Source organism: Lutjanus erythropterus, chromosome 17 (genome assembly GCF_056507025.1).
Source record: "Lutjanus erythropterus isolate fLutEry1 chromosome 17, fLutEry1.hap2, whole genome shotgun sequence".
Lineage (NCBI taxonomy): Eukaryota > Metazoa > Chordata > Actinopteri > Lutjaniformes > Lutjanidae > Lutjanus > Lutjanus erythropterus.
This window is the reverse complement of record NC_139333.1, coordinates 9,747,238-9,772,542: the sequence shown is the minus strand read 5'-3', so window position 1 is coordinate 9,772,542 and position 25,305 is coordinate 9,747,238. Positions and strand designations below refer to the sequence as shown.

The 25,305-nt window shown below is 40.3% G+C and overlaps 1 protein-coding gene across 1 annotated transcript in view; it reads right to left on the bottom strand.

Annotated features, from left to right (window-relative positions):
* snx29 (sorting nexin 29) overlaps positions 1-25,305 on the bottom strand; it is a 172,919-nt gene that overhangs the window by 117,183 nt on the left and 30,431 nt on the right. The window contains exon 14 of the mRNA XM_084740643.1: positions 16,596-16,681. Within this exon, the coding sequence (XP_084596769.1) occupies positions 16,596-16,681 (86 nt within the window). The remainder of the gene's footprint in view (positions 1-16,595; positions 16,682-25,305) is intronic.

The following is a 25,305-nucleotide window of genomic DNA, read 5'->3' as shown; positions in this document are numbered from 1 at the left end:
TTAGCGAGCTACTGTTAGCAGTGAATCCCACAAGATGTTACTTTCCGTTCATGTAATTTGAACACCTGCAGACTGACTCAGCTGGTTAACTGGTTGCGTGGCTATTGGACCTGAATATAACCTGAACTGAATTATTCACAATATTACAAACACCTAGAATCTACTGTATATACTAACTCAGTTTGACTTTGAAGGTGCTACTGAGGTCAAAATTATTCTACAAGGACTTCACTGCTACTTTCATCTCCATCCGTGCTCAACTTCCTCTTACCTGGATACAAACCCACTTTTTACCTATTTTTTCTTCCTTTACTTTCAGCCTCCCCAATACACATGCACACTCACACTCACACATATATTCACACCCACCCCTCCACTCACCTGCACCTCTCCTCTTAAGCCCCCAGGTCTTTGAAGGAGCAGAGAGCGGCGCTCCCCGGCACATAAGATGCAGGATTAAGTTGTTTATGGAGCTGGGCTGTTATCACATTGCACATTAACAAGCTAAACACTCAGACATTAGTCAAACACACACATATACACACATGAAGGGGGGGAGGTGGTGATTTAGAGGAGGGGAGGGGGATGAAATGTGCTCTGAGGCAGCGATAAAGAGATAGAGATTTGCTGGTTTGCTGGTGGCACTTATTCAGGAGAGGGTTGCGGCGGCTTCTCAAAGGCTCCATGGGGTTTGAAATGAAAAGGCTCCAAACGAGCGTGGATAGTTATCTGTGTAAGACTCTAAATATTCATATCCAAATCCCAGCAGTGCTCCAAAAAAGAAAAATAAAACTGATAATCAAGCCGAGACATATCACTCAAAACAGATTACTCCCACATGTTTGGAGACTCAATCTGAAACTAGACAAGAAGAATGATTCTTTTGTGTTGTGAGGCATCCTTGGGTTCCTTGAAAGGCACTCAAAAGTAAATTTGTTATTATTATTATCATTATTATTATTACAGGAAAACTGGTGAGCAGAATAAATTGGAAAGTCTGCCACTATTTGCTGCCATTTTCTTTGCGCTCACTCTACTCTTAGTGCTCCTGCATGATCCTGCTCTGGTTGCAGTAATTTGTCATGGCGTTGTAGATTTGACCTTTGTGGACTTCATACTGTCTGTTTGTAATCTCACTGATCAAAGAACAGGAGCTCATCAGCCTGCACTCAATGAAAATTGCTCTGGATATGAAGAGGGGGGATTATAAAGATATTCCTATTCAAATATGAATTATTTTTCTTGTTCCTGTCATTATGCCAATCAATTGTAATCACGATTTACGTCACTGTACAATTACCTCCCTTTGAATTTGCAGGGACTGCTGCTCTCCAAAGAACAAAGCAATTGGAATTCAAACAGCCGCGTCCAGAAACACTCAAATCCTTCCATTTTTAGACATGATGATCCGGTACAAGGCCTGGATTGCTGCTGACGCTGCACCAATCCACCTAGTCAATCTCAAACTCCGTGTTAGCATCACTTGTGAGCAGGACACCGAAATATTAAACTCCTGGCTACGTTCATTTATAATACAGTCTATGTAGCAATGTGGGTCCACCACTTCAGTCCAGACCGAAATATCTCAACAACTACTGGCTTTTCTAATGGGTTGCCATGAAATCGGGTACAGATATCCATATTTTCCACAAGATGAATCTTTAAAACTTGGTGTTTCCCTGATTTTCACCTTCATCAGGTCAAACTTTAATTTTGCCATACCTACAAAACTAAAGACGTTACTCTCAGTCTCAGCTGTACTCTGTTTAGTTCTGATTGGTAAATACAGGCAATAACAGTAATAAGGCAATAAGGTAGTACTGTAGTGTAGTAGTAGTAGTAGTAGTAGTAGTAGTAGTACTACCTGAACAACACCAATGACGATCCAGACAGAAGTGAAGAAAAAGATAGTGTATTGTGGCAAGATGCATACTTCACTGTAAAAGCCCCTTCGTCTTTATGAAAACAACCAGGACCTTCATGATTAATGTAAAACTAATGAAGCGTCATAGGAGTAGACATTAGCAGCATTTTCTCAAGCTGGAATATAACTTTTGACCACAAATCAGCAAATGTAAGACATACATTCTGATTATTTTTGCTACTCTTTGGCTTCTAGCTCTCCGAGATTTTGGCACACAGTGATGAGACAGACATCTCTGTAATCAACAGAATCGCTGCTTTCACATGACACCTTGTTTGTGTGGTTTGCTTAAAGTGGTGAATTAGTAGAAGCACTAAAGTGGACATGCACTGTTGTCGTGTTTTTCTTACATGCCCATATAATTGTTTGGGGTTTGAATTGTGTTTCGTTTAGGTGGCAATGCTTGACAGGGGCTTTTAACTGGGCTTCTGCTATTATCAGAAGGAATTATTACAACTTTGGGAAACAGAACATTAACCTTTAGGAAAAAGGAGAAAATCGACTGTATCACAACAAAGGCTGTGCATTCAATGAGTGACGCAACTGTTTTGACAGCCATCTAGTAATTAAATTGATCATGAGACAAGATGTGTCACGATCTGTCAAACTGACAGTGAATGACTGATCACATCGTACATTCACTTTGTGGTAATTTCTCAGAACAGCACATCGCAATGTCAGGGGAAAAAAAACAGAGAACAGATGAAGATTAGAGGCAATAACAGTAGTGTTGTTTTTTTTAAGATGTTTAGTTATAAATCTGGGTATTTTACACCTGGTATCACTAATTGTTGAAATAAAACAGGAAAAAACATTTAACATAATAGGGATTCAACTGATGTCGGCTGCTTAAAGTAATAAAGACCAAAATTGCCTACTGCATTCACACTAATTTATTCAAACCCTACTTTTGAAAATTGGGCAACATCTGCTGGAATTCGTGCTGCTGTTTCAAATTAAACATAGGAACACTTTTAGGTGAAAGCAACAAACTTATATAATTCTGCTTTTTATACACAAAAAACATTGGGCAACGTGATCACTGTGTATCAGATATCACAAATATAATCCACCATAATGTCATGATCAATCAGCATGTTGAAGATAAAAACAAAAGAATAAAAAGCCAAGCTGAGATACAACAGGGATGGTGTTTGATTTCTACACATGATTTATTTTTTTCTCACTGTGAGAACATGATTCTTTTAAAACATAGTGAATTTGTAATAATCTATAATTAGTTTAGTTAGACACAACTTGTATAAGGTGTGACCAGTTTCCTTTTCCTTTCAACTTCATAGAAGCCAAAGTGCTTCCATATACTAACCATTTGCAGTTGCTTTCATTCTGCAATCCTCACCAAAACTATAGAAGTAACCTAGCTCAGAATGTAGACATGTTTTACAGGTTTACATCTGTTATGTTTCACCATCCAGTTAGCTCAGGCGTGAGGAGGACAGCGTGGTCTCCCAAAATTGTTACAGGTAATCATAATGTCAAGAATTGGGTTTCAGATTACTGAATTTTCTGCAACGATCCACGAGTTTTCGAGAGAGAATGACATTGCATCGAAGAATTGATTTTCCCCCACCCCTAGGATAGAAAATGCTCCTGTCCATCCAAGATGTTTACTAGCATGAGGACACAACAGTAACAGGGGAAAGGACAACAGAGACAGATGCTCCTACAATTTCATTATCAGCTCTGTGTGGGGGACGCCACGTAGGTTGGCTGTCTCAGAGCACCGATCAGCTCTGATTAATATCCCCCCTCGGTCTGACCAGACCAATGACATCATTGCCACTAAAGTGTGCTTGTAAGCCTCTGCCTCCTACCCAGGGTTCAGTGCAACAACTGTGTGAGGAGGTGTGGAAATCTTTGGGACTGCCGCAGGTATCCGACATACAGCTGCTGTTGTAATTAAAAACCGCCCCCCTTTAAACAAGTGCACAGACACTCAACCTCAAACTCTCCTTCTTTGATTCAAAATACACACTTAAAGGGATAGTTTGGATTATTTAAAGTGGGGTTGCAGAGGTACTTATCCATAGACAGTGTTACATACAGTAGATGGCGGTCGGCACGCTCCCAGTTTGCAGAAGCAGAGAGGACTACTGCTGTAGGAAGCCAAGCAATGTGCTGCTGTGGACAGTGTCAGCAGCAAAACATATTTTGGCCACTCACAATTTACTTTGCTGTTAGAAAAACTTTTCTCACAGGAATCTGCCATTATACAAGCCAAATAGGTTCTGTCTAAACCAACCAAACTTCATAGGCAAAATCAGCAATTTTACCTCGCACAACCATGAGAGATGCTGGTCTACAGCTGCCTCAATCTGTTTGTTTGAGTGTGTTGTATGACTTAGGTGAAGCCAAACTGTCCTTTTAAAACACTCAAGTCACACAGTGACACACATAAACTAACCAATCGAGGCAGTAGTAGACCAGCAACGCCCGTTTTCAATAACTGAATTTGTTGATAAAGTTTGGTTGATTTGGAGAGAGCGATATTTGGCATATATAAGTGCAGTCTTCCGTTAAAAAAGGTTGCCTGACAGTAAGGTGAAGAGGTGAAAATACTCTAAATACAGCATATTATTTATTTTAGGTGACCAAAACTTTGCTGACCCCGTGCGCAGCAGTAACCACAGTTTAACCTCAAATACCCCTTCAGTACATAATAATACACACCTGACCATCAAGCCACTTCTCAGCTCCACAATGCATTGCTGCAGCAAAAATGTGTCAAAGTAAAACAACAGCTGGCGTAACAAGCAGCCATCATGTCGCCCCTTTGTCCCCGACATCTACTCTCTCAATCCAGACTGTTTAGCGCCTCAGTCCGTCCAGGCTAAATGCAAAAGTAAGTCTGTGCCGTGTTATCACTGACGCGGGCAGTCAGGCGGTAAATGAGTGGCTAGCCTGGCCTCTGCTAATACAGCAGTTCCAGTTCTTACACTGGCTGGGAGGCAGGGAGGCAGGCGAGCTGGGACCAGATGTAATCACTCCCAAGACAGAGGTGGGAGGGAGACAAGGAGAATTGGAGGAGGAAATGCTAAAAAGGGAGATGCTATGCCAGTTTAGAAGTGGTGCATTCTTGCAAAACACACCCAGTCTCACGCACATGTGAACCAACCTGTGTGGTGAGGAGCGACTGGCAGAGACTTTGAGCACAAGTACACTGGCCTGGAGGGGTGTGTGTGTGTTTGCCCGCGTGTGCATTCAAAAACACCCCGAGGCAGAAGAGGAGGTGAATCTCCAGATGCATCACCTGAGGGCTTCTCGCTCGCTCTGTCTCTCCTCTCTCTTCAGACTCATAGCCGCTCTCTCTTTATTTAATCCAGTCTCAGAGACAGACGCCTCACTCCATTACAAAGCTTCAAGAGGATTGAATGAGCACAAATATTAGAACCATCCTCCTTAAATTGAGTTGCTCTCAAATTTTGCACACAATGCCTCAGTCGCCTGAAAGCTTGAAAATCCCTCTGCACCCCTGTAAGCTCCTCTCTGATCCCTTTTGAAGATGATTTGATAGTCGAAACAAGTGAGCGATCTCAGCTTTCACTTAGATTCACCTGTTTGGGATATTAGTTTATATTCATGGGGGCTTTCAACACAGCAAATGTATTTATAAAACCACTTGGACTTGCAACCTGAGGCAGTGACAGATTCCCTGACAGTTCCCGGAGGAAATGACACTTGCAGCTCACAGGTTTCCATTCAAATGCAGGCAATGAGGAGGACAGTCAATCTTCCACAACAGTTTTTTTTTTGTTTTTTTTTTGTAAAAACACCTGTTGTAGTTCTCCCACATTTCTCCCTTGCATAGAAACAGCTTAAGAAACTAACTGAGAAATTACATTTTATCAATTTTATGTCTGTTAGTAGGATGAGGTGATTAAGTCAATATTAAGAGTTCTAGTTTAGAAAGACATGGGATCGAATGAACCCCAGAAACAGACATCTGTTGAGGCAGCATTCCAATTCCAACGTTTTAATGTCACCAAATTTTCTCACTGTAATGTCAACTGAGCCACCATGTCGACTGATTAAACTCCATTCATCTGGTTAAAACCTCTGACAAAAAAACTAGCAAATATACCCTGAGTTTTTAAAATAAATTACATTTTAAAAATGTACTTTCATTAATCTTTTTATCTACCTGTGGTGTACTTTGATTATATGATCTCACCTGATCATTAACTCACAAAAAAGCAGTTTTACTTGAATTGATTCATTTTAGCTTCATGAAGAGATATGATGGGAACACAGTTCCCAATTTCAATTAAAATCTATTGTAATATTTTATACAACAGTGATTTCAAGCGCTACCCATTGTAGAGTGGAAGTTACAGGAAGTGAACAGTTGTTGCTTTTACCCAAAAAAAAAAACAGAAAACAGACAACTTTTTTGCTTTAACTTATCATTATGAAGTAAATGTTGATTACACAATGTAATGGCTATGGAATAACATGACAGGATTGACTTTTACATTGTTTTCCTGTATAAAATCTGTCTGCAGCAGAGCACATTTTTTCCCAGGACAGTCTCCATTTTAGACTAAATTAATGAACAAAAATGAAATTCACACTTTTCCTCCATAATGTTTTCTTCTAACTTCACTCCCCCCTCCACCCCACGCCAACCCCTGTTGATGCAAAGCAATAACGTTACTCAGACTATGTTACTACTATGCATTTCACATCATAACGATAGCTTATGCCTGTTCCCAAACCCAATATAAAATTGTGACAATTTCAATTTACCTCTTCAGTGAACATGCATCTTTCTTCGCTCTTATTTCCAAAGTGATGTTGATAATGTATTCACAGAGCTACGCTCTGACTCTGAGGAAGCAGAAAGCGATGCATTGTTGTGTCGAAGTGTGTTCCTCCGTCAGACAGTGTAACCGTGCCCTCCGTGGTTGAGAGGTAGAATATGGTTAGGCATAGTAGAGAACGGTAAAGGGGGACACGAATCGCCAGGGAATCAGATTTTGACACAACACCTGTTCTCTTTGCTACAGCAGCACAACAATATTACCATCAGGAAGTGCTGAAACGTTGTCTGTTTCCATTTTAAGTGTTGAGATATTTCTGAGATGGTTCTACACTGCGCTGGTAAGAGATCAGTTGTCAAATAAAAATTGTCATCTAATTTTGATTGTTTTGTAGATAAAGTGTCTTTGGGTGGTTAGTGTCTTTTTCTGCCACTCTTGAACCGTTTTGATGATCAGTGGTCATGTTATCAACCCAGTTATTCTACTTATTCCTGTAAGATATTCCTGTTAGAAACATCAAACAGCATAAATTCTGTCACTGCTGTGTTACATCACTGAGTGCAATGGTTCCCAAAGTGGTTCCCTGTTTTAAGGATGGTCCAACATTACATGAGCAAAAAAAATCAAAAACAGTTATGAGGAAGCTGATGATGTAGTCTTACAAAGCCAGACTCTCCACAGCGCTCAGAGCTAAAGAAAGGCCTGAATCCACCATTATGATTCTGCTACAAGGGAAAAAAACACTTGTTTGTATTTGTCTAAACAAATCACAATTATCTTGGGTGGCACTAAGGACAGGCTACAGCAGTGTAGTCCCTGTTAAATCATATCAGGTGTAACATTTACACATGGGGAGGCGAGTTCTGGTATTAAAATGTCATCACTGTAAATCACAGCAAAAGGTAACAGCTTGTAGCTTGTTAACATCAGTATTGTTAGCACCCAGGTCAGGGTTCGGGTGAGCCATTTTCAGCGTGCAGGTTGCGAGCTTGCAGGCTGTTGTTGTTTCCCATAGCAACGACGGACTTTGAAAATGCCAAAAATGGATGCCCCCCTCACCGGCTGAAACTGACAACCAATGGCAGGCTCATACCTACAGTTTGCATCCAGTGAGTCAGACTACTAATGACATGACAGCTCATGGTTGCCAAGTGTCACAGCAATGCTTTCTGGCTCGTGCGTTTTGCAGGTGTACAACAGTCAGAGAGAGGAAGTGATGGAAACATTTGTCACCATAAATCAAGCTCAAACAACTGCTGATACATTCCTGCCCTAGAGAGTATAATTAAAGACATATGAAAGTCATGTTTATATATACATTCTTAACTTGGAAGATTCTGAACAGCTGACAGTGGAGACAACCAGACATTACAACTTTTGCATTGTCAGATACTGTGATAAAATATCCATAAGTCAAACAAATGCTAAGATTTGGTTGCATCAGATGGGAACCTACAGCTCTGCTGGAGCGTTTTCCCTCCTCGGCCACACTTTTCCATATTTATCTCTGGGAGGGCGGACGTGAAGACACCCAGCAGGCTCTGGCATTCAGCAAGATGATTAAAATGTTCATTAACACCGATCCGTCCAGGTGATGAAATCTGTCACACACCCCTGCTGCGGCCACATGGAAACGCCTGTGAGATATGACGCCACAGGTGCATAAAGCTACACACACATACACACGTTCACGTGACAATCGGGCGGTGACCACCTGGCCCCACTTGTGACCACAATATGCAATATATCACCTCTCATGTGCCAGGTAAATAAACAGTGTGTGTTGAATTAATTGTCATATATACACACAAACAGACCACCCTGTGCTGAATAAATGAAAGTCCCTCACACCTCTGAGCTGGTAAACATACCCAATCTGTTGGATTAAGACCTGAGAGGCTAAACAATGTGAGCTGCTGCCCGGCTTCTCTTGTTCTGATCTGAGGCTGCGGCTTAAACGTGTGGGCACAATTAATCTCAATTCACATAGAGAATGACTCATCATTTGCTCTTTTACAGTCGGCCTACTGGGATGTAAATAACTTTATAACATAAACCACTTACACACCAGTTACAACAGTTTCATACCCACCTACAGCCACTAATGCACAGTTTAATTTAGGCTTCACACACACAGCGATACACACCGTGTCTCACCTACACTCTACGAAATGTGGGACTCGTCACAAAGAGACAATTAGCACTAATGCAGTCTGTGGACGTGCATACATATGCACATTTGCAGTGACAAAACACATACCTACACACATTTGCACATTATAATGACCCCCTCTCGCCACTGTGACCTGCTTTTCTCACATGATCCCCCAAACACGTTAGTTAACAAGTAATGAAACTCCACCTCCATAATAATACACATCATATTGTTAGTTTAACAAAAACACATCAGCCCCATAAAGCAATATAGCTACACACAATCAAAGTTTTTATTAACATGCTAACACACTTTCATAATTTATTGCATGCACATAAACAGGAACACACCCACACAGCTGACACCTCACACCAGGATGCCTGACCTCCCCGAGGCCCTACAAGGGCAAAGCGGCATGCACAGAGGGACAATAAACGCAGATCTATGTGTGTAATGAATAAGTTACACACTCCTATTAGGGCAGGCAGCAGTGACAAATGCTTCTCATTCACTCATTAGGCCAGTGGCTGTCGGAGGAAGCACGAGAGACCGAGGCGCAGCAAGGGAAGCTTATTGGGTTTTAAACGGCCATGTAATCCATTTCCTTATTGCAGATGAATAAGCTGCTGTCCGCGGTGGGTTTATTTATGGGCGAATTAAACACGTACGCAGTGACAGGCAAAAAGCAGAATGAATCAAAGTGCAGGTCTGGCCACTGTTCATTTCTAATCCTGGTGGGGAACACACAGGTGAGAGGATAAAAAAACAAACAGTGTGGGTCATTTACACATAAAGAATAGATTACAAAAACTGGGAAAGGTGAAAGAATAAAACAGAAACTACACTGGGGCTTACAAAAACATTAACACTAGCATTCAGGTTCAGAATCACCTGCTATAAAAGCTTGATTTATTACAGTCAGATGGCTGAGAGGACTACCTGGTATTTCTGAAAGATTTTTCATGTGTTTATGATATAAAAAGTCCTCTTCACATTAAGTTCTGTACATAGAGAGCAAAACGCTGGACAACGGTTCAACCAGACAGATAACTGAAAGGGCAGAAAGAGAAGAACCCTCTGAGCCAGAAACTGGAAGTTAGCATTAAAGTCTGTGTGGATTTTAATAGGAACAGGTTTTTTGTTTCAGTGTTAGATGTACAATAATCCATATAATAAACTGGAATTATCAGGTGTGTTTCTTTAGCAAAGCTTAAAACTTAAAAATAGAAATAGAAGGTTAGTCTTTACCTTAAAATGAGACGTTTATATCTGTGAACCGTCATCAGTCTACAGTAGTCCAGAACGGACAAATCAACCACTGGCTCTAGACACCACCTTTCACATTTTTCACGAGTTTCAGATGTATTAAGAACAAGATGGCAGATACAAGGATGGCACAAGTTCAGTCCAATGAGTACTGCTTGCCAGGTGCATACACCAAAAAAAAAATCTATCTTCTTGGATGACTCCCAGGGTATGAAGTCTACCAAATATGGATGGTAGTGTTCCACTCCTAAGTTCCCACTTGAACCATGAACTTCACATTGTCATGAAGTCAGCAGTGTTTAAATGGCGTTTCTAGGCTCAAGGAAAGTTTTACAAAAACAAAGCAAAGAGTCATATCTGACCTTGTTTGTAATTGGAGGTGTCCTGTCAAAAGTTTTACAGACATTGCTTTTATAATGGTGGATTATGGGGGAAATGCTTTATAGGTCACTGCAGCACTGAGAGTGGGCACTGGGATAATGAAGCCCCAGTGGGTGTGACTCTGTAAAAAAAAAAAAAAACATAAGGTCATAAAGTCAAGTAAAAAAAAAAAAAGGGGGAGGCAAATAGTTGAAACAAACAAAGCAAACTCTCCCATTCTCAATTTCCTTTCATATCTTGAGGTCACTCTTTCTTAATTTTGCTGTTTCTACAAAAAAACAGCATTAATTTAATGGAATAATGGACTGCTTAGATAACAATGAGAGGAAATAGAACTATCACAGAGCTCTTGACAAGAAAATGGAGGAGGGGGAATTCCATCTCGCCAGACTAACTGCCCTCTGACCCTTAATCGATTGTGTCCTCTGCGTGCCTAGACAGCACTTGACAGGTTAATAACTCCTGATCTCTATCCCAGTCTTTTTTATATACAGCACAGCAGGCCAATTTCAGCTGACCACGTGCAGCAATCAACCGTCCCGAGGGGGCGGGGGTGGAACCTGTTTCCCCAGGCTCAGTGACTATCTTCCTTTGGGAATCAATCCCCTGGGTAAAGCAGTCCGTCAAACACCAGCCAGTCAGCCAGCCAGCCATTAACCCTCCTCCTGGGAGAATGAAACATCTTGAAACATTAGCTCGTGAGACAGAGACCTTCCAGCGCGGGTTCTCTGAGAAAATAAATGTTTTGTTTTTTTTTCATCCAGTCAATGCCCTTGTTTCCAATCCTGACCCTCTTTCACTGAGTTTAAACAAAAGCACTCTGACTCAAGTCAAGCTGTCCTTAACCCTTTACCATTTCTGAGGACTGCCAACACTAGAACCTTTTCTTTTCACAGTGGCCTTCAACATCCACAGCCAGACTCAGTCTCTGTTTTATATAACTGCAGATTTTAAAGCTATGATATGAAATATTTCTGCATTAAGATATCTAAAGACACTAGATATATGTAATTTTGTTGAGCTGTGTACTTAAATTATCCCAAATGTTTCCAACAATGTTCAAACACAGAGAAATCCATAACTTATTTAAAATAATGGTGTGTTTCCTATTTCCAAGTTGTCGCTAATTACTTGTTATAACCTCCAGGAAAATAGGGGTCAGTACGTCAGGTAGTGAGGAAGGACGTGACTAAACAACACGTGAATAATGGACATGATTTCTACCCGAGTTTGAAGAGAAGGTAAGAGCATCCATGATCCCATGCCACGTCACAACGTATTGTCACAGTTATCAGTATTATAGCGGTACTGTTACACTGTGCTGCAAATATTAAAAAAGTACTGACACACACACTGAACCTGCAGCCATGAGACTTTGATTGATGCTGGACATTATTTACCCCGAGTTTTTCAAAGCACAGTAATCAAATTACTGATATACAATTATTATGATAATTAAAATTTGAATTAGTGATACTAATCATTAGAATTGTACTGCAGTTTCCCATAAAACCAATCATTACATTCCTTGTCTTTTGTTATTGTTTTAATGTGACAGAGACCCCAAGCAGCAGAATTTACATTATCTGCATTATGAGTAAAAATTATCTTTGGGTTTTGGGCTGACTGACTGACTGCACTTTGAATCAGGTCTCCTTATCCTTGAGTCTATTTAAATCCACTCTGACTGGTTCGTTTGGTATTGGAAATCTTTTAAGTTCGGGTAGGTTTTCCACATCGGGTACCAAACAGAGGAAGATGTGGAGAATCAGGGTGACATGATGAAACTGGGTGCAAACATACAGCAGCTGGTTGTATAAGCATTTTGGGGTGTTGTCACATAACAAAGTGCAAACGAAGTAACTAACAATTATATTAAAGTCCTCTGCAGGACTTAGATACATCGCATGTTCTTTAATTGCCACCAATTTATGTTTCAAAAAAAAGAAAGAAAAGAAAAACTTGTACACACTTACTATTTGTGCAAACCTTCCAGGATCTTCAAGAGCCATGGGAACTGTGTAAAACTGGGTTACTTTGTGTGTGTGTGTGTGTGTGTGTGTGTGTGTGCGTGTGTGTGTGTGTGTGTGTGTGTGTGTGTGTGTGTGTGTGTGTGATGATTCTAGTGCTACTCAGTGTGTCTCCCCGGAGATTTCTCTTCATCTAACTCTGCCTTACAGTAAACATGACTGTCACTGTTATACTACAAGTCCTCTGGGGTTCGGTTAATGGCTTCTCTTAATGACATACACACATGCAAATGCACAAAGACACACACGCGTATCTAAAGCACTTAAATGTTCAGCTCACCTTGATGTTACACAAATTGGAGCTTGCTAATGTGACATGTTAAGTATATATGTAAGGTCTTGTCTTCAACTATGGCAACGCATGCAAATTTTAATGCATGCAACCCACATTTGTACAGAACTGTGATTCATATTCATATGAAGAACACACAGTAACACAAACGTACAGTAGGAGTGGAAAGGGGAAATCCCCCAAACAAACAGAAATAGACGGCATCACGCAGAAAAGAATAATTATCACTCCTCTCAAACAGTAAAAAGGAGAAGCGTCTTTTGTGGGATGTCAGTGGGGCTGACAGCGCCTGAGGAGCATTCGAGAGATCACGTCTGCGGCGCAATCATTAGACAGGAGGGGTTTCAAAAAGGCAGCGCACTGATCACGGCGAAGCATGCTGACAGCACATGAAAAAGGGGCGCTTGTGCACCAATTCATCCTCGTCCTTTTTTTTTTCACGATTTTTGCTCCCCCTAAACTGCTCAAACACTATTCCTCCTCCTCCACTCCCAACACACACACACACACACACATATACCAGCAGACTGTGGTAGTCAACATCAAAGTATGATGGAACGAGGCACATCATTAGCAGGAGAAGACAGAGGCAAGGGAGGATGAAATCATTTAGACGCCGCTGTGGAGAGGGAATTACTACGCCTGTCGGGATGAGGGGAGCGGGATTGGAAGGAGAGGGAAAGACAAGAGGGGTGAAAAAGTAGAGGGAAAGGGTATAAATGACAGGAGAGTGAAAAGTTAACATGAGGGGGAAAGATAATGAGTGGCGGTAAAACAAGAAGGGCAACAAACAAACAAGGGGAGCGCCACAAACTCAAGAGGGAAAGAATCGAGGATTGACGACAAACCGGAACAGTTCTGTCAAGACTATGCAGTTGATCTGGGGGGTAGCTATTTCCTGATAATATAAGTGCCTTTTCATGTGTGAGGGAACCACCACTGCTCCCTCCAATCATCTTCCATCATCAGCGTTCTTCCCTACCGTGCTCTCCGGTGTCAGCAGGCCGGGCGGCCCTGTTTGACAGGCTGAACACGGTAATTGCCAGGAATCAGCGGGATGAAATGTGAAACCGTTGTGATGTTTTAAACATGATGCTGAGGTAGGCCAAAGTCACACAGGTCTGTGCTTGGTTAACAAGTGAGAGTTGTAGATGCGCCCGACATTATTTGACTGTGTAAACTCAAAAAAAACTCACACTAACTTCATCTTCTTCATAAAAGGCATCATAAATGGTTTTGGTCAGTGGGTGATTATGCTTTTGAATGTGTTTTGAAAGAAAACACTGACTATTGGAGAGTGAGTTGGTGGTAAATCTGCATGTTAAAGGGAAAGTGCAATTTCATACAACCTGAATCCTTCTTTAGTTTTTTTGTCCATCATTCCTATTATTAAGAATAACACTGTATTCATTGAGTTAGTTAACTGAGTTAATTGCTCTGATCTGGAAACAAAGCAACAATCACAAACAGTCAGAGAAGTTTTGAACAAAACTCTACGTTTGCCAAACTTATTTAGAAGAGAAAAAAAAGGTACCCCAACTATCTGTGCTATCACAACAAGGTTGGGCAGTAATGGGATTACTTTTTACAGTAATACATTGGATAAGGGATTTCAAGTAATTTATCAGTTCTGGCAATAACAGGATAACTAATCCCAGTAATGCCTTGTAACTCCCTTGTTATTTTGTGAGTTGGCTTGTTTGCATTTTACATGGAGATTGACAGAGGGCGGACGTCAATCTCTTCTCTGTGGAAGTGTGGGGGAAAACGATGTGTTAACCGAGTATTTTCCATCATTGACTTAATTTTTTTAACAATGACTGAAAAATCTGAAGGCTGTCTGTCATTTTGACAGATGAAAAATCTGAGGGCGATCTACTGTAACGAACTGTTTTGTCGGTTTCAGCGAGGGAGAGATCACCTTGAGCCAAATAAAAGACGGATAGAGAAATCTTAAGCCACATAATCACATATTCATTCATTGGGATATGTTTTTGAAGACAAAAATTTAGCTATAGGAGCATCCTAATCAGGAGGGAAAGTGTGAGAGAGAAGCTCAAACCTGCCCACCCTACATGCCACAGCTGATTGCCTGCAAGTGGAGCATGAGGAGAGAAAGAAGCAACAGTGCTGTTGGCAGAAGAGCCGTGGACTGCATTATTCTGAGTAGCATGCATGGGAAGGAATAACAATATAATATATTTCTTAGATATTCCCTGGTGATCTGAATATGAGGTTCTGAAAAGTCACTAAATAGTGAAAAAGTCATCAAGTTGGCAACACTGAGCCCAATTAATATGACATGGTTTATCAGCCAGTGGCAGCACTTTACTTTACTTTTAACAGACCTCCAGTGCTGATATAAAAAGTGACTTCACGGTCAGGGTCTCTGTTCATCTTTTCTCTCCATGCCCTAAATCCATTATCTGTAAGTTTGTTCTGTATATTAAATGTTATTGTGATCGAGCTGTCTTTTTTTATTAAATTTCTTTAGCATTTAAAAAATGACATTGAAAAGTGACAGGTAAAAATAGTTCATGACAAAAACTTTGCGAAACTGACGTCCAACATTTGTCCCTGTGTGTTAGGGGGCCTATCCCAGCTGACATTAATTAATGACATTAATACAGGCGGGCTGCACCCTGGACAAGTCTGCAGTTCATGTCAGGGCCGACACGTAGAGACAAACAACCACTCATGCTCACATTCACACTGAAGGGCAATTAAGAGTTGTCAATTAACGTATTATGCTGCATGTCTTTGGACTGTGGGAGGAAGCCACAGTACCCAGAGAGAACCCACACAGACACCAAACTCCCCAGCCCAGAGCCGACTGGGGGATTCAAACTCAGAACCTTCTTGTTGTGAGGCGATAGTGCTAACCACTGCACCACCGTGCCGCCCTATAAAAAAAATAAGTGATGTAATTACTTTTTCAATGAATAATAGGGAGTGAGTCATTGCCATGTCATTTATACTTATGTATCTCAACCTTGACCATGATACTGGGATATGGATGTAAATATAACTGATCTCTGATGTAACACTTACATCACCACTCACAGACCAACATTCACCTTCAACTTTGACCTGAAGTACTTCAAACCTCCAGTGATGGATTTATCAGTGTAAAATTAAAAGACTTATAGGATCGAATAGATTCTGGTTCTCATGGCCTCAACTTGATATTACAGACTTATATGTATTTAATTACCTCTCTGTCTCACAAAAAACATACAATAAAACTCACAAACACATAAACCCTTCAGGGCGTCAGAAATAAACACTCTCCCTTCCATCCCCCCCAAATGCAATTAGCCATTATGTGGCCTTCTATAATCTGCCATGTTCATTTTATTTGCCTTTGATACAGCGGGGGCTTATCTCGCTGGTCTTTACACAGAGCACCACTTACATCCCCCGGCAACGAGGAAACAAAGTCAAAGTTATCAAATCTACCCAAAAACAACAAAAAAGGACAGGTCAGAGCAAGAGAGACAGAGGAGTGAGAGGCTCACTCACGGTTTGGCAGCGATTCACACCGTAAAAACGGAGGTTAGTTATCTGAGCCCCTGAGAGATGCATCAGAAGTGATCTGGGATTTGGAGGAAACTGATGACCTCATTTTTCTGCGTGTGCATCTACGAGCATTTCTGTTTGAGAGCAAAATAGATGGACTGGGACACAGATATGAGATCTAATTTCAGGTCATAATGATGCAGTGTGTGTGTGTGTGTGTGTGTGCGTGTGCGTGTGTGTTGTTTACCGTCATTGCCCTGGCTCCCCTCTCTCTTCAGCATCTGTACCGCCCCCACATACTTCTTCAACTGGACCTTCAGGACCTCATTCTCCCTGTACAAACACATACACAGAGCTTATAAGCACAGTAAGGAGGCTATAACTGCAGTACATTGCAAGCAAGCATTTCAGATTTTTTAATGTCAAACATCCTTGCTGTAATTTCATAACAGACTAGATAAGACTGCATTTAGACAAAATGATCACCTGCTGACAGTAAAGCTGCTAACAGTGGCAAAGGATGACAAAGGGAACATTTTCTGTCCAGCAACTCTGGGAGCTGCACCAAGCCAGTAAGAGGAAGTTGTTTACTGTGTCTTATGACAGCATGGGGTAAAGGGAGATGGTGTGAAACCTGTTGTGACATCTTGTCACCTGAGGAAGGATGAAAATAAAGGCATCTGAAATCTAATCCAGGTGGTCAGACTGAGATATATTTACACAGATATGACCTGACTTGTATTTCAACCCTCCTACAGCATACCACAGTCAGGCCAGTAACAGGTGGCTCCCCTCACATCAGCGTTAACATTATTGACGGTTAGACTCCAATTCAATCAGATTTTCTGTGCAAAATGCAGAAATTCCATCTCTTAATGCAACAAATATAAATTGAGGATATGATCATGAAAGCTGTGTGGGTGGACTACAACATATTTTTAAACTACATATTTATGCAAGCTGCAAAAACAGATTAATAACTTTTGCATGTGAATCAAAACAGTAAGCAAACAGGTGGCAGGCAGCTTGAATATTAACATAGTAAACTAGAATTATCTCATTAAAGCATTAGGTGGGCCTGCATGTCAAGCTGGCAGACTGGTTGATTCACCTCCTCCGGTTCAAAACAGAGACCAAATAGAAGTTAAGGTCACACTAAAGTTGCACATTCAAATATAAAAGAAGAAGCCATGCAAACATCTCAGAGTGACCTCATGCATGTTCGCCTACAAGCAGCCTGGAGGAGCAGAATTTCTGCTTCAGTTTAAAACTGATTATCAAGATCACCTGGATATCTGCCAGTATAGATACTGAAACCCCAGTGTTCTTTCACACGATAGTAAATTAAATAGCATAAAATGTATAATGTTGCATGAATTGACCTAAGAATCTGGATTACAAGTTCAGTTGAGTTAGCCAACTCTCTCAGTTGCAGATGGATTATGGGGGATTCATGGTCCAGTTCAAGTTCCACCAGTAGTTCAACTCCTAGAACTCTAGGAGACGAAAAATACAGGGACAGCTGTATATCTTTGTAGAACTGTTTAATTACTAATAAATTAATCAGTTTGTGCTAAAATATTTTGGCTGTGGACTTCAAAGTGCATTTTCAAATATGTATAATTCTTCAAAACATCAGACTATGGGATCTTGATTGGCACATGGATTGTTGATGTGAGCATCCAGTGCTGATATTAGATCAGACCGGTCGCAACTCTCATCAAGATAGTGACGAGAGCGAGCAAGGAAAGATTTTTAAGCAGATGAATATTAGGAATTAGGTACAGTATTATTTGGGTCATGCTGGGGAAACGGTTAACCATATAATACCCTTTAGGCCAGAGTTTACAAATCTATGATTTTATGGTAAGGAATAGAGATAACTCCCTAACTGTACTTGATTAATTTTTTTTAATTTCCTCATTTTTGTTACAAATCTCATCGTGGGGCATTTCAGTGTCAATTATGTATGCTTACATATGATTATGTATGCCTAAAACATTGTAAGGAAATGTATTCAATGCTGAATGTCAATTTAAGAAACATTTTAAAAAATAATTAGGTACAAATTCATATACATGATACAGCAGAAACTACTGTCCACAGAGTTTTGGGTTGGATTTTTTGTTTTTTCTTCCCTTATTTTCTCTTGAATGCAATCTTAGTGCATCACCATACAATGATATTTATGACATTAGTGTGCTTCCTACTTTGTGGGGAAGGTTCCTGTATGACTGTGACATTGCCTTTGTCCTTAAAGAAAGTTCCATACAGAAAGTGTTTTTTTTCCATGGCGTCCTGTGGGGTGATGTATACAGTATATAGTGAGCACAATGTCATGGGTTTAAACCCCCTGAGAACGCCGTTTCATCTCCATATTTCCTGTTGACCTCTACTGTCGCTGTCAATAAAAAGAAAATGATGGCTGACTGACTTGGCCCTGACACCATCAAACACGTTCGGGATGAACTTGAACATCCGCTGTGAGCCAGTCTTATCGGCACTTGACCTCAACAATGGAAATCCATCCCAGGAGACAAGGCGCTGTACAGCGGCAGATTAATGCTCATGGTTTAAGCAGTCACATATGGTTAGGAGTCTACATACCATATTTATGAGTTCCGTCACTAGACTTTCATCGGGGAAAACGTTTGACAAAACATCAGATCAAAAAGATAACATCTGTACTACTGTCAAGTTAATAGCTGTTAGTTTGTAGAAACTTCACAAACACAACATATCATAAACATTGATAAATCAGAACCATGGACACAATATTAGTGGACAGAGCCACCGTGACATCATCCATTGGTTTGTGGACACCTGAGTGGGGCCTTTAGGGGGTTGTCATCTTCATTTTTTGCAACCAGTGCATGCACACGCAGGAGTGTGGAGCTGGTGGGTGATACACAACAACTTGGCCAGTGCTTGGTTTGGCTCATCCATTCAGCAGGATACAATGGCTGCCTTCCTGGTCGCAATCTTTCTCATGACAGTCACTAAAATATGTTTCTGAAAACAATTTAAGTGAGAAATAGACGATGTAGTGGCAGAGTCTCGACCCAAATTTGATCAGCACTGCTTAGTTTGACAGTTTGATGTGAGTTTTGGGAGGTTATGTTTGAAACCAGAGACGCAATGGCAGCTGCCTGGTTGTGTCTATAAGGGAACCCCAGACCCGCAGAAGATCTTGCAAGAGTGAGTATTTCAACCCAAGCCATGATCTTTCCCTATCAGTAACCAGGTGTTTTATCCCTAAATTTATCAGATTTTATCAACAGCATTGTGACATTATAATACAGAAAAGTTAGGTTTCCTTCTAGACACAACATGCCTGCCATGTCACAATCTTTCTCGTATTACAGCTAAACAGTACACTAAATTATATGTCTAGAACATTTTAAGTGAGAAATGGACAATGTAGTAGTATTTGATAAATACTGCCTAGGTTTACAGTTTGATCTGTGTTTCAAGAGCCCTGTGTGCTGCACTGAACAGATCCCATTTAGAATTACTTGTCAATCACACAGTAGCCACGCCCTAAAAAGTACCCTGCTTTATTGTTTATTTTTCTCTAAACAGGACCATCATTTACAAAATAAACATCATGCTGTATAGAAGAGGACTTGAAACTAGTAACTGAGACCATAAACCCATTAGGAAACCCTTTATTTGGGTCAAAATCAAGTTAAAAGTTAAGGTCATTTTTGTATAAGATTTCATACAGTCTGACTTCTTTTTGTAACCAGTGGTTCGTCCCCTACTGGCCATTTGAAAGAATGCAGGATAAAGGCACCTCCACACTGGCTTCATTTTTTTCGACGCTCTGTGCGTTTCTTCTTCTACTGTCTATGACTAACACAAGCATAATTCAGGAAATCAAATAAACAATATAAATTCATATCAGAAGAAATAAAAGGTAAGGAACCATTGCACAAACATCTGGAAAACTGTAATGAAGTGCACTACTGCCAACCCTCTAACACATGAATAATCCTTATCAACTGCATTATACTTAAATCAAAATAAGCAAAGATAAAGTCCTCCTGTATATCTTCCTCCAGGTAAATACTGAAAGAGGCAGCAGTGTGTATTCTGATCTGTGTTTAGCAAGCAAGAGCACTTGTAAATGTAATTCAGCCACCTCAGATAAAGACACAGTGTGGGCAGAAGATGCAGGTTAATAACAGGTGTAAACTGGGTCAGAACCACGGCCCAGTTCAGCTACAGTCCTACATCAGCACTGCTCAGAGCAGTGGTCGTTCGTTTGTGTGCGTTTGACCGTGGATCAGGACGCAGACACACAGACTCAGTGATAAAGTAGCGAGAGACAGAAGCAGTCTCTTTACAAGCCGTAACCAGTTGAACATCATCGACTTTGGGGAGGAAATCAATCGGAGTTGGAGTGTGGCTTTATGCCCTTGGCGCTTAAATTTAACAGCCTTTGTCTTGCTCTGCCGCCGTGCCCCCACCCCTCATTCTCCACGGGTGATTTTTGGTGCCCTGCTTATCAGCCCTCATTCCCCACCAACAAAAGAGACGCCTGCCGGGAGACCTCCTGAATCCACATGACGAGCTCTCTGAGGAGCCGTCCACATCGTTGTTATCAGAACCACCCGCAGCCCAGACACTGTTCCAGACTGATTAAATTATAGCTGATACACACTGCTTGCTTTAAGTGTGTGTGCCTGTGTATGGGCTCAACGAGACACGCAGACATTCAGATGTGTCTCATTTTACTGAGAATGAGTCTTTTGTCTGTTGTTATACCAGCAGGCAGATTACAGCGTTTGACAAAATGTAGGTGAACTGGCAGTGATACTTGACACTCAGATAAAAAATGTACTTTTAGCAAATTTACAGCTTAATGCCTGGATTACTTCACTTCTTTTTTGTTTCTTTCAGACACATACAGAGATGACACAGTTTCATCTTTACAAACTTTGTGTCTACTTTGCACTTACTATACACTAAATACTCATTACGATTTGAAGTAGGGTGCACCAATACTCCAGTTGAGTGCAATTATACTACTGCAGAAGAAGACGGAACTTAATTAAACAAGCATTCATCAAACTGAAAAACAATGAAGAAAACACAATGGAAATATGGCATTGTTCTTTCATGTGTTCATATCTGAGGTTTTAGTCTCCTGCTATTTTTTGTCTCATTACCTCAGCCAAATGTTTTTGTGATATTTTGAGATTTTCTGAACTTACGGTCTAATCTACATGCATAGTGAAAATGCACTTACTGTCACCACCAAACAGCAGACAGACAAAGTTAGCAAGTAGCCGGTGAACGTAGTGGAGCATTTAGCAGCTTAGGAGCCAGATATTCAACTCAGGCATTGATGGAGAACAAAAACAGAGCAGAGAGGAGACAAAATATTGGATTACTTTCATCAGGTAACCAGAAACTCAACACCAAATGCATGCCAATGTTCAGAATTTGCAGGGTGTGTAAACAGGAAAGATTTAGCTAACACGTTAGCCATATCAGCTTGCAAGGTATAGTTATTTTAGTGTATTAACATTAAACATTAACCATTATAAAAAAAAAAATAACTGGAGACAGAAGTTTAGACCTTCTTCACAGTAGACATCTTAACTTGTACTAGCATGAAAAGCACAAGTGGAACATTAACGAATGGAAAACTGAGCAGACTCAACTCATTAGTGTTATTAATTACACCTATGCTTTTTCTGCTCTATATCTACTATTAAAAAAGGTCAAAAATGATTAGTCTTTCCAGTTATTTTCTGTATTATTACTTTAAACGCTGCTTTAATTTACTAATGTTAGAATATAACATTAATATTAGTGTTGTGGAGGTACATTTCTAGTAACCAATGGTACAAAACAGGCTGAGCATATTGATCCAACAAACTTCAACAGATAAAGTAAAAACTGTGCCATCACCACCAAGGATCTACTGTTCTTTTAAACTTGCTCCATTAGTCTGGGTTTTTAAAATGCTTGCAATCCATTCTGTACCCATATAATTTCAACAGTTTTAATGGTACGTCACAAATTTAAGACGCCGTCAATAGAAACGAATTCCCAAAACCTCTTTAGTTCTTCAAGAACACAACTGTTTGTTCAGTCTTCTTTGTTCACAGAATCATTTCCACAGCAGATATTCCGTACTGTGATTAAATGATTCTCCGAATGAACAATACTTTAAGTGTTGTGCCTGAGCTTGAAACAGAATTTCTTTTCAGGATACAACAGCCTGATAATGAACACATTTTGTTGAATTATTGATCACTCACTCAAACAATTGAAATGTTTTCTGCTGATGTAAAGTGCTTGCTTTTTGCATCATTTAAGACGGAGAGAGCTGCTTGATTTGAGTGAGACAAACAAAGTGAATGTTTAAACAAGAAAGTGTCACCTTGTGAAATATAGTGGGTCAGCTTCAGCCTTGTTAGCCAATAAATCAGTATTCAGGCACATCAGCCTTGCTTATTATGAATAGGTCTGGTTTTTAGGCACTGATTCCAATTGCAGATGTTTTCAAATGTTTCATAATTCAATTCGTAAAAAACATAATTTACACTGGTGTAGCCCCAGGTTTAACCATTTTCCATCCATCATTGCATGGAGACATACTGTATGCATGTTCCCAGTGTACCGTCTCTGGTATGAAAAGATATACCGATGCAATAACCAGAAGACAAAATTCTCTACATTATTGTGCCAGATGATGGAGACAGACACGCTACAAAACAAAATCCTGATGCAGGTGTAGATCACATCTGCGTTAAGACGATCATCTCTAAAATAAGCGTTCTTGAGGGAAATTGGGAGGGAAATATGACGGCGCTTCGCTCTGACAACAGCCTCACCTGCGCAGTACATTTTCAAATCCAATTTCAGAGCAGACTGATAAAACATAACCTGGAGGTGTAAAATACACCCTCTGTGTCCTGTCTGTATTTCAGCTGCTTCCCTCAGGTCGTACAGCAGTTCAGGCTTCCACATACTAAATCAAATGTAGAATTCCCCATTTTTCCGCATGTGCAATAAACCTGCTCATTACTGACATGAAATCTCTCCACCACAGCCTTCAACATCATCAGACAGTCATTGTCATTCATTCACATCCACATTTCTCATGCAAACACCTAATTCCCAAAATCTAATTTGTTTGAATCAATCCGACAGCAAATAAAGCTCCAGCTTGGAAAGAAAGATACCAAGGATATGTTTGTGGACAAAAACTATACAGTGGCCAACAAAAAAACATCTGCAGTGTGCAAAACATTTGGGTCGAAATTACTGACAGAGACGCGACAACATCTAGCTGTATTTGACATCTGAAGTTGCACAAAGATCGGTAAGCTGAGGCTCTTTTGTTAAAATAAAATAAAACTTGAGAATGACTTGTGACTTTGCCGTACCTCTACCACAAATCAATTAAATGTGTCAGCACTACCGGGCTGATGTGAAGACTTGGCAGCAGCAGCAGCATCTGAATTTCTCCACAGTAATGAATACTGATAATACTTTCTGTTGTATGCTGTATTGCCTGCTATACTCTGCTTTATACATTTGGTCCAGTAGGTAAACTACCTCGAACACACAGTGTTTATATTGCAGTCATACATTTTATAGTTGTATGCTATTAAATACCCCCTCAGGCTTTAATCCTTGACTTCTGTGGTGCATTCACTTGCTCAATGCCTCTGGTGAGTCCATCAGTACTAAGTCTGTTTAGTGGACAACCATTATTCAGAACCGCAGGACTGAACATGCATGATGGATGCCAAACAACACTAAACTACAAAGCCCCCTGGGAATGACAAGATGTTACAATGTTCTCAACCCCAAAACTATAACAAGAAATTGCAGCTTTGGCTCTCTGTTGATGCTTTCCAATTCAGAGCGATCCATTAAGCTGTCTGATACTTCGCTTCTAGTGAACGCTGGATCACTGGAAATGTGAAATGAGTGTTTGAAACTCTCTGAAACTCTTAAGTGTCTTCTCTCGCCCTAAGGGACAGTAAAGTTTTAAATGAGTGTGGTGAAAGTGGAAGTCCTTGCTCTGCATCTCTGTTGCGAAACTGCATCCTTTATCCAGCTAATATGGGACCAGCCACAAGCCACTTTCTCATTAAGGGCAACAGTCTGACCCAGAAATATTGTTAGTGTGAATGTCTGCTCAGAGGATAAGCCTATTAACTACGTTAGTTAACAAAACTGTTGAAGTCATCCCATCTTCTTCGATGTGAGAAACAAGTGTTAAAGCTGAACAGTGTTTATGCAAAAGGAGATTTACAAAAGCATTTGTGATTTTTTTGTGTGCAAAAGAAAGGCTTTGTGCCTCAAATACAGATTTAAAGAAATTGTAATTATGTGCCAATAAAGGAGATGGTGTTATGTGAATACTGTTATTTTTATGTAATTTTTTTTATAATTTTACTTTTATTTTTTAGTATTAATCAACTCTAACTATTATTTTGTCAGTACATTTTCCCTCTGTCTGGTGCTGTTTAGAGACTGTGTTTTGTGGGTTTTGCTTTGACATAGTTTTGTGTTGTTAAAATGTGACAGTCCTGGTGCCCCTATAGCTCAGTCGGTAGGGCGTGCGCACCATGTATTGAGGCTGTTAGTCCTCTGCAGTGGCCGCCGGTACGAATCCCGCCTGTGGCTCATTTGCTGCGTGTCATCCCCTCTATCTTCACCCCCCTTTCCTGTCATACCTTCAGCTTTCGCTATCAATAAAGGCAAAAAGCCCAAAAAATATCTTAAAAAAAAAAAAAAAAAAAATGTGACAGTCCATAACAGACAGAAAAACATAAAATTTGAGAACAGCCGTGCTTGCTAATACTGTTATTTCTCAATAATTTTGTTACCTTGACATAAACAATTGTTTTCTTATAATAACAGGTTCATTTCCTTAGTCGTTTTTTTCAATATCATAGGATAACTGTGGAGAACTTAAAAATGAG